The sequence below is a fragment of the Glycine max genome, chromosome 6, assembly GCF_000004515.6.
Source record: "Glycine max cultivar Williams 82 chromosome 6, Glycine_max_v4.0, whole genome shotgun sequence".
NCBI classification, from domain to species: domain Eukaryota; kingdom Viridiplantae; phylum Streptophyta; class Magnoliopsida; order Fabales; family Fabaceae; genus Glycine; species Glycine max.
In genome coordinates, this window is record NC_038242.2 from 50,734,671 (window position 1) to 50,746,119 (window position 11,449).

At 29.0% G+C, this 11,449-nt stretch overlaps 1 protein-coding gene across 4 annotated transcripts; it reads left to right on the plus strand.

Annotated features, from left to right (window-relative positions):
• Positions 1-208: 208 nt before the first annotated feature.
• On the plus strand, positions 209-9,660 carry AGL11 (MADS domain transporter AGL11). Of its 4 annotated transcripts, none has more exons than XM_006580849.4 (9): positions 209-360; positions 1,434-1,631; positions 5,884-5,965; positions 6,194-6,255; positions 6,460-6,559; positions 6,919-6,960; positions 7,135-7,176; positions 7,726-7,880; positions 9,446-9,660. In XM_006580849.4, the coding sequence occupies exons 2-9, from the start codon at positions 1,450-1,452 to the stop codon at positions 9,447-9,449; spliced, it is 669 nt and encodes a 222-aa protein (XP_006580912.1). In that variant the 5' UTR covers positions 209-360; positions 1,434-1,449; the 3' UTR covers positions 9,450-9,660.
• Positions 9,661-11,449: the final 1,789 nt, after the last annotated feature.

The window sequence follows — 11,449 nt, forward strand, 5'->3', positions numbered from 1 at the left end:
ACACTAGTGAACAAGTTATATAATTCGCACAGATAGGAAATTTTAAAATCTAAAAGCAAACAAAAATTGCTGTTTATGGTGCTAATTTGCACCTGGAAAGATGCATTGTTTAGCTAAAACATTGACGTCGAGTACTTGGTTTGGGCAAAAAGCCATTCAAGCTTAGCTGGTCCTTTTTTCCTTCTTCACAAACCTCTCTCTCTCTCTCTCTCATGCACTCCATATATCGTTTCAAAGATACACAAACAAAGTAAGGGCTATAAATAGGAGGGATAGAAGTGGAAGAAAGTCTATAGCGCAGTTTCATTTCTTTGGATTAGAAATTTTTCCCAAAGCTGATCGAGAAGCCAGCCAGGCCAGGTCTGTAGTTTTTCTTTTTAATATTAATTCATTCTTGTGTGTTCTTCATATAATACAATTAGCCCTTCTTCATCTCATGAAAGAAAGCAAAAACTCATCGCAAGCTCGATCATTTTCCTATACTTCATTTTTTATATATGAAGGGTCTCATCATTTTGTTCTCAGACTTGCATCTTTTTGTGCTAAAACAAAAAGGGTCTTTGGTCTAATTTCTTCGAGCTGAGAAGAAGATGCACTTCACAAGGGTTTTTATAATTTTCCTTGATCCAAAACCACTGACACATACATGATATATGCTTACAAACAAAATTGTTTTTTTTTTATTAATATTTTTCCTTGCTTCAAGATCTTTTTCAATATTAATTTCGTTTTCCGGCCAGCTCTTTTTCTGATCAACAAAGTTGTTTTAATTTCCTTGAGAAGCATCTTTTATATATTTACAAGATCTCTAGTTTCATTGACTCCATAAAAGAAAAATAGAATTGAAAGTTAGGAATTAAGGATCTGAGTCTGATATCATTCTTGTTCTTAGACTTGCATATATATATTTTTGTGTTAAAACAACAAGGGTCGTCTTTGGTCTAATTTCTTGCGGTCGAGGTGAGAGATGTAGTTCACAGTTCACACCCTAGAGGGAGTGGATGGATTTTGTTGTTTTTCATATAAGGGCAAAGAAAGATAGAGGAGCTAGCTAGCTAGCGAGCTTCAAAACTCAAAAGCACTGACACATACAAACAAAAAGATCTGGCTTTCATAAAATTGAGATAAAAGTGCACCGTCTCCGAATCATGTTTATAATATTATCTTCATTAGATCTTGATCTCATTTTTCATCTGAAACTAAAAGAATATATATGTGCCTTTACCCTATTTAGCTATATGCACACACAACTTGTCACATATCATATTTTGTTCATCAAGTTTATAATTCCTTATCTTTGAACTTACTTACATCCAAGTAAGGTCTAAGCTAGCTGGAGTTGATTAGATCTAGCTAGCTAGTTTTCGATCTGCTTAATTTGTTTTCCATGATCTCTTATATATAGTAATTTTATTTCCCTTTAATTAATTAAGAAAGAGTTGAAGAAGAATGGGAAGGGGGAAGATCGAAATCAAAAGGATTGAGAACACAACAAATCGGCAAGTGACCTTCTGCAAGAGAAGAAATGGGCTTCTGAAGAAAGCTTATGAGCTGTCAGTGCTGTGTGATGCAGAAGTTGCCCTCATCGTCTTCTCCAGCCGTGGCCGTCTCTATGAGTATTCCAACAACAAGTGAGTTCCTTCAATATTTCTATTATTATTATTATTCTCTTCGGTAGAAACCAAATGTTTTTGTCACAAGTTTTGCAACCCCACTACTATACGTTTATGTACACTTTTGCATGACTGTGGTCTGTTATTTACCCGAAGAAATTCTTTTTCAGATGAACTAATAATTGGAACTGCAGAATTACTCGTCATCTATTATGATTAAAATGGTTAATTAATTAATGATTACATTACTACAATAAGTTGCCATTAATTCTTGGTCGGTCTGCGTAGATCTAGGAAATTAAAATGTGTATGTGCCAGTGAACTAGCTGGGATATCCCTTTATAAGATTTTAAGAAAATAGGGATAAATAAATAAATTAGTGTTCTATCTTCTATCCCTAATTCGAAGCAATTTTATTTAACTTGTAAAGAAACTTAGGGTTTATGCTAACTAATAATTAAGTTTAATATTCTTTATTACGGTACTTCTTAATTACTTAAAAAGGAAGTACTTTCTATTAAATACTTCTATTTCTTTTTTAGTTTTCAAAATACCAAATATTTTTATTTTTGTAGTTTCTAAAACAAATTTTTAACTAATATATGCATTAAAAGCACTCATTACTAAAAGAACTTAAAGCTTTGCTTATCATTTAGTATTATAATTGGAAGCTTCTCATTCTGTAACCTTTTCTCTATTTGGGTAGATGTTCATTTCAAGGCAAATTCGAAATAGTTCTGTCTTACTGAACAAATTTATTTAGTATTCAATGAAATGGTTATTTGTAGTTAATATTACAGCGTTTTTACTAGTTAAATTACCTTTAACTCATATTTGAGGTCATATGTAAATCGATACCGAAATAAAAATGAAGGTAGAAAGACGATAAGAGGGACCAATAAATGTTTTAATGTCTATTGATTGCTAGAAAGAGACTTTATTAAAATAAGGTTTTGGTTAATTATGAATATCAGCTCATTTGGATTAAGCAATATGTTGTTATGAGAAAAACTTCATAACTTTTAGATATGCATAAATCGAAATGTCCATTGTATTTTGATGATTTATTTGGCTTATCCAAAAAGGGAAATAAAAAAGTTAATTTACTACTTTCCGTTCCTTTCGAAGTAAGAAAAATTGAACGCATACAAATCCTTCATTCAAATCATTCACTTTTACACCAAAATATTAGGCTCTCGGTATTATTATATAGATGAATCTTTTTTGCATTAGAAAAAGTTTAATTACGATCAGAAAGAACATTTTACAAACATGATTAATCTTCCGAGATTTATCACAACCAAACAACATGCATGCATGTTTATTTAAAGGACAAAAATATTATTAAAGGCTTTCACTAAAATTAGCAGCTTAATTAAAAAATTAATCCTAGCCTCCACATTTAATAGTGTTTCTAAAAATGTTTAACGATCATGTGTAGTCATGATTTAATGATGAGGTTGACCTGCAACTTCAGTCCCTTTGAACCAAAAGCTCAGACCTTGTAAGTTGTAACGAGAATGCATATATAGCAGTACACTGCAGTTATTACTATCTTCTTGTTGTATCAAAACTTGTCTTTTCTGCTTCCACTTTCGGCTACTCAGTGCCCTTTCTCATCTCTGTTCATGTTGAAGTGACAGAGAGTGATGATTTCAGTTGTATTGTATACCCTTAGTTAGGGTTTGGTTCTCTCTAGCTAAAAGCTCATATACCTTTTGCACGGTTTTGCATGAAAACGGTGAAACACTGGAGTTTATATAGGATTTCCAATAACATTGTTTAAAACATATACTACACATGAGTACGGTGTAGGTCAACATTTAATTGTTGATCACATATTTCAAAAGACTATTACTATGGAGTAATATTCTAGACTACGAATTTAAGTTTCATCATGTTTTAACTTTTTTCAATTTAGGCTTCACAATGTACTACTGGTTCATAAATTTTAACTAGTTGATATTTTTAAAGCTAATAAGTGCATGTAACTTTACTATCCATATCAATTACTAATGTTGATCATGTACACTAAATTTGACTCACCTACTGAGATGTAGAATTGTAGGAGACATGCACTGAGTTTGTATCAGTAGTCAGATCCAATAAGTTGCACCAAAAGAGAACCGAGCCGACCTCTGCTTCTCATGGCTCTTCTATTTCTTTCCTTTAAAGTGATAATTAAGACATCAGAATCTGTGCATGTAAAATAGAGAGAAAGAGAAAAGTCAACACAAAAAGTTTCGGTCAATAAATTATATATAAATCACTTCCGCTCCATATCTCATTTCTCATTCAAATTTCTCTGAAATCCAATTTCCTTGCTCATACTTCTTTGCCTTCTTCAGTGAAAACAAAACACTTTTCTCTTCTCTCTTTTGTCCAGAGTCTTTGTCCTTTTGTCTCGGTCTCTTATCGATCAGGTTATGTTCTAAACGGAAGAAAAGATAATAAAAAAAAAAACAAAAAAAGCAAGTTTCAATATGTCCAGATGATTGTACCTTTATCCTCTACAAAAGTTCCTTTGCATCAATTGACTTCAAAATATAAGAGTTCGATGGACAAAATTTAGTTTATAGTTTATCTTATTTATTGATTCTGTTGAAAGATATCATGAACTTAATTAAATATCCTAGTATATAGTTTACTAATAAAAAATATTATTTGTGGTTATAAGATATATACGGTTTTTATCCAACTTATAATAAAATGCAAGAATATGGGTTTCTAACCTAGAAGATATATGTTGGACAAAGAATTTTATAAATTTAAACCCCTACATGCAATCCAACTCTTCCAAGTGTAAATATTTTTTAATACAAAAGTTGTTTAGTCATAATTAATTCTCATATACAAATATTACAGTCAAATAAAATAACAAACAATGCAGTCTCTTCTCGATTGTTAAGTAGCTTGTACGGATTAAACGAAATTGTATCCAAAGGGAACAAATCAGATTAGAAAAGAAAAAGAGAAAAACACTAAATAATTAAGTGGAACGTGACGGTTCCACTTATATTAATTAGAAATCGTATTCAAAACGCAGCTGCTAATGCTTGTTGTTTTCCGCTCCAACACGAAATCTTTCCGCTGTTGATCGATATCATGAGAATGAGACTGTTACCGCGAGAGCACACACAACGACACCATTGTTTCAACCATGTATATGACCAATGATCACTAAGTTTTGCTGTTTGAGTTAGGGTTTAATTAAAACCTATTATAAAATAGAGTTTGAAGCGTATAATTAGTGTTGATCCTTAGAATTAGAGTTACTATATATTTTGTTGCAACGTGACTTTTTTTTTGTTTTAAATAACTTATTCTAAGTTAATATTACTGCATGATGATTAAATTCTGCTACTGTAACGTATTTTTGAACAAATACAGTATGAATTATCAGAATAAAGGCCCCTATTGTGAATAGATAATATAATATAAATTAGCACCATATGGTGAACATAATCATGCTATTCAGCCTCATCTTTGACTGGCTCGTGTGACTTATTAGAACTTTTAAGACCTACGCATCTTTCTTTGAGACTAAAGTATGATTTTTAAGATGGACAAATTAACACACGCAAACTGCAAACATACATATATACAATAAAAGATTAAAGGTGGGGATCGAAATAAAAAAAATCTGGGCGATTTTATGGTTCACAGAAGTTTGATCTATTTAAATATTTAATTAGCTAAATGGGTTATAAGAGAATTATTTTCAAACTAGAAAGATGCGACTTAATGCATATTTTCGTCTAGCTAGAGTAATTGGCATGCATCTCTTTTTCATAATGATCTATTTCTTATTTATATTGCTTGGTTTAATTACCATGTAGTAATTAATAAGTTGCTAACAAGTTCTTCCTCTATAAAAATGAGAGAACTTCTTGTACTCTTTCGATAATATTTCTTTTTCCTTTTTCTTTATATATGTATTAAATTAAATTGTCTATTTCATATTTTGAAATGTTAATTTTAGCATGTAATTTTTCAAGTGTCTGAGTTCAATTAAACCAATTATGTGATAAGTGAATCAGATCTTAGTCAAGTTTAAGAAGAAATTAAACTTCCCTTAATAGAGTTTAATATAATTAATTGAATGAACGAATAGGCCTAAAAAGATCTGAAATCCTTCCAACCCCCTAGCGACTAATGAAGTGAAAGTATGAATAACAATGTGAATACTGAATAATATATGTATTATGCAAATAAACTTCTCTGATTGTTCATTCTTTTTTATTTTATTTTTTGGCCTTTGTGATTACAGCATAAGATCAACAATAGAGAGGTACAAAAAGGCATGTTCTGATCACTCAAGCGCGAGCACTACCACAGAAATCAATGCTCAGGTAATCACATGCATTTTTATTTTTACTGAACAGAAAAACTAATAGTTGTCTATATATTTCCTGACCAAAGAGAAAAAATTCTGAAACAAGTGATTGGAAAATTAACTTATGAAATAGTTTGAATTGGTTCGGTTTTATGTTTCTTAGATTATGCACAATTACGTTAATCTATTGTCTAATTATCATACTTGTTCTCTTTTTGTATCATTGTAAAACTATGAAAAACAGTATTATCAACAAGAATCTGCAAAGCTGCGACAGCAAATACAGATGCTGCAAAATTCTAACAGGTGATTTTTTATTATTATCATGATTGTTTCTCTTAAACCTTCTAAGCAAAACAATGTACAGATATTATGAACTTTATATTGCAGACAAAACAATAATAGATATAATATGCTTGTTTTGCTTTTTAATTATACTAATTAAAAATTAGAAGCCTCATGCAACTATATAATAATGATTTATTTCCCTCTAATATACACCTTTTGTAGGCACCTGATGGGTGATGCCTTAAGCACACTGACTGTGAAGGAACTTAAGCAGTTGGAGAATAGACTTGAAAGAGGAATCACTAGAATCAGATCTAAGAAAGTAAGATGTGTGCATGAAATGTTGCAATATTGCATGTAATTGATTGATATGATGAACTAATTTACACGTTACATAATTTGGCATTTCTAAAGCTAAAGCTAGTTCTACCTTTTAATTGAGATTTTCCCATTAGAAATTGTTTTGGTTCTTTTTAAATCTGTATTGTCTAACGAGTTTTATAACAAACGTATAAAGAAAAATAAACTACACACACATAAAAACTCACATTTTCTCACAATTTTCCTTTCTTGCATCAAAATGATTATGTATTGAATGATAATATGATTTAATCTTTTAGCTGTCCATTTGCTAATATTTTTCTTGTTCCTTTTTTGTCTTTTTCTCTCTAACTATAACAGCATGAGATGCTACTGGCTGAAATTGAATACTTCCAGAAAAGGGTAATTCATGAACTAATTAGTTCTTCAACTTCTAATTACCATTACTTTTCTTTCTTTCTTTTTTTATGGAGGGAACGGGAAGGAGTACTTTTATATCCCTCCGGCGGCTAAAATTTGTTGTTATATATTATCGTTGATTAATCTGATTGGCAACTGATAACATGCATTGGTTAGGAGATTGAACTGGAAAATGAAAATCTTTGCCTCCGAACTAAGGTAAGTAGATTGAATTTCTTTTTCTTTTCCCTTCAATATTACCTAGGCTAAGAGAAAATATTCATCCTAAATAAGGTAAAACCATTTATCTGGCCATTAATTACTTTTTGGTAATTCGTTTAAAATATAATATATTTTAGATTTTAATATTTGGAACAATGCTTTATTTTTTCGAAAGTACGAATCAACATTTTTAATGCTTTGTTTAATGTGAGGATATCCAAAGTGAGAGAAATAAATTGTCATTTACACACAGTTATATATAATATGAAAATATATATAACACTGCACAAAATTTTTGGTAAATCAAAATTTCTTCGATAGAAATTGTAATAGGAAGAATATTATTAATGGTTTTGAAGAGAAGGATATGATAGATAATATAATGTAACTGAAGAAAGAAATAAAGAGAAAAAATAAAAAATACATGATTTTTGATTTTTACATGAGTTTATATATACTTTAGATATTGATAATAATATTACTTCCTGACGAAATTGTTATGACTATATACAGTAATGATGAATGATCTCACTTCCAATTTTATAGATAACTGACGTGGAGAGGATTCAGCAAGTAAACATGGTTTCTGGGCCAGAACTGAATGCCATTCAGGCATTAGCTTCCCGTAACTTCTTCAATCCAAATATGTTGGAAGGTGGAACTGTTTACCCTCACTCAGATAAGAAGATTCTTCATCTTGGGTAAGTGCCTAGCTTCTACTTTTATTAGCTTTTTCATTTCCGATCATTATCATTTTGCTTTTACTAAAAATAAATTTTCAAAAGACATATACATATGCATGTTTAATATTAAATAGAAAATGTTAGCAACCCTCTGCACCCTTCCCCGACAAAGTTGAAGAATTTGAATTCACCTAATTAAATTTAATTTACTATGAGTGTATTTAGTAAGGTCATTTATAATTATTTTCTTATGTCGTTATAATTATAAGGTTTAATTGATTTTTTATCATCATTAAAAAAAATTGGTAATATATAAAATATCCTTTTATATCATTTTAATGATTAATTTTATTAGATATTTATAATTGAATAAGTTAAATTAGCACCTCTTAACTAAAAAGTAGTATTTTTCAACTTTTAATTTTGCAGCTTATAATTGACTAACTTATCAATTAATAATTGTATATATTCAAATTACAGCAATATAACTAATAAAATCACTAAGATTAGTCGCGTGCTTATCACTAACTCAACTTACTACTGAAATTATCTATCTGTATTGCCCCTTAGAAGATCTTGTAACAGCACAGATCTCAAATTTTCCAGGTCTACGTAATTAAAGACCAAAACAGGATACGAAATTCCTCCATTACATAGAATTCGTGCAAATTATTTTTTTAAGAAACCATCGCTGGAATTATATAGAATTCCTCCATTATCTATTCAAATCATAGAATACCCAAAAAATACATATCGCTGCAATTAGCGATTGAAACCTGTGATTTTAATTGTTCCCAAAATCTTGAAATCACTGGACTTTAAATCCACTACATGGGTATTCGGTAATTGAATTGAAGGATGGAGTTAAAAGATTTTTCAATTAAAAAAAAAAAGGAACCTGAATTTGTGTGAATGCAACACTGCAATTTTAATTCACCCAAAAAGTATGAATCTAGAAGGTAGTGATCTTCTTAGGGGCAATATAGAAGATTTCAATCATAAGTTATGGGTTAAAGATAGGCACATGATTGGTTTTAGTAATTTTATTAGAAGCTTCGGATGATAATAGAATCAACTATCACGATTTGGTATAACTTTTCCTAAAATTATGTAATTTGATTTCATATATATATATATATATATATGAGAATGTTAATGCACACGTATTATTTCTTTTAGTATTAGTGTATTAATAATTAACACTATAAATATTTTAAAAAATCATTAAATTTTTTTGTATCATTAAGTTTAAAGTAAGAATATTATAATAATTTATTATTTAATTTTAAAATAATTAATTTTCTATCCTATTTCATCTTTATCAGTATTAAAGTTTCAGACACTCATGTTTTTCTCTTGTAAACATTAAATTATCAATTATTTTTTCTCTCTTAAACATTAATTAGATTATATATTTATATAAAAACAATAAGTATATATATATATATTTTTTATTTTGAAACTTTGAATTTTGTCGTAATTTATTACCTCATTGTAATATACAATTTTTATTTGAATAATAATATTTTACTTCTGACTTATTTTTCTCCTCATCCTGTTTCGTGACTTTTTTTATGATGCAGGTGATCAATAATATATGATCTTGGCTAGCCTATGGCATGTCTATCCAATTAGCCGGTGGCTAAATGCATTATTATTACTACTCTTTTGGTTGCTCATTAACTAGACCATGTGATCTATATACTACTTATGGATTATGGATACTTATGTATGATGATTGTATGATATCATAACAATCAGTTAGAAATAATAATTAAAAAATAGAGTTGTGTTTGAAGACACTAAGTTATCATTATATTAAGGCATTATATGAACCACTTGAACATACATTTATCTAAGTAATTTTTAGGAAGTAATTTACATTTACATGACATAAAGAATTAGTATGGTACAACTATTATTGACAATGTATAAAAGCAATCTTATTCTTGCATCAAGTGCAAAAAAATACAATAATCTTTTTTTTTAATTTTTCTCTTCTTCCAATAAAGTGTCATATAAAACCTTCAATATATAGTAAATTAGATAACTGAATATAACACTTTTTAGTGTTAAGAGACGTCAAATGATTTCTAAACAATTTTATTCCATATCTTGTAACAAAAAATTAAGAGAAAATTTATAATTAGTAATTAGTATTTTTATATTAGATTTTAAAATTTATTTTAATTTGGACTGCACGTTGAACCCATTTTGCCCAGATAATGTGGGTCTAAATTCAACATGTTGACCTAAATACAAAGCAATGCAGTCTAATATATATATATATATATACACACACATATGGCCCAGTTGTAATATAGTCAAAGACAATTCTTAACAAGCACTCAAAAATCTCCAGAGCGTGCATGAGTGAATGCTTTCCTTATGCAGCATTTACGCAAGAGAAATCACATTTACATGGAAAATATTATATAAGGAGTGTTAGGTATACATTTGAAGAACATGACCTCTTGCCAATGAGACATGAAAATTTTGGTGAAGACAAAGTCAAAGCATTAGAAATTTGTGTAAGGCTCTAAATCTTAGCTATGGTTAGCTCATAAGACTAATATTGAAAGATAAGAATAAAAAATTAAGCTTTCCAAAACCTAGGGTCGTCGTAGAGCTTTGGCAATCCATATACAGTGCAAGAAAGAATATAATAGAGTGATGATGATGAAGATAGCAGAATTATTTTTTTTTAATTATAGAATTCATTAACATTTTAATTACTTAACCTGACTATTCTAATCCAAACCAACTCCATGATGATCAAGTTACGGACTTGTTTGGGTTTCATATATTTAAAATCAATATGCCATGGTATATGTGTATTGAAATTTTATTTGATAAATTAGGACTAGATTTTAGATATGTTTCTATAACTTAGATTAAAAACTGAGCTTAAACGTTAGTAAATGAGTTCCAATTAAAGTCTAATAAATTATGGCTAGAGCAGCTTAGTTACTTTTAACTATTCTACTAGTTAAATTTAACTTCAGCTGATTTCATGAACCAAATTTAAGTAGAATAGATTTCACTAAGTTAATTTTCAATTCTTTGTTTTGTGGTTTCATTTGATCACTTTAATTTGAATTTTGTTCTCAAATTATTCAATAAATTAAATATTATATGAAATAATTTAGTTTAAGGTAATTACTTTAAACTTGAAGTACTAATAAAAAAAGATGCTACAATGTTTATTTAAAAAAGATTATGGTTATTTATATAATAATTTTTGTATTTAACTTTGTTTTTCAAATGACGACATATGATATACATCATTTTTATTATTCTGTACGTCGTTGTTAAATAAACTTAATCAATATCTTTTTCATCGCAAAAAGTTTATTCATATTTTTATAATAATAAATAAAAGAAATTAAATAAGCTAAGGTTAGAACAATGTAATATAGGGTGTTACATAAGGAGGGAGGCCTTACGGTCTTGAGATTCATCGTACACCAATGAAATCGTGACAGATATACATTTTAGCTTTTTAATATGAATTCAATGGATTCCTAAACTTCCAAAATGCACAACATAAAGATAGTGGAACTCATACAAAATCCACACACGCACAC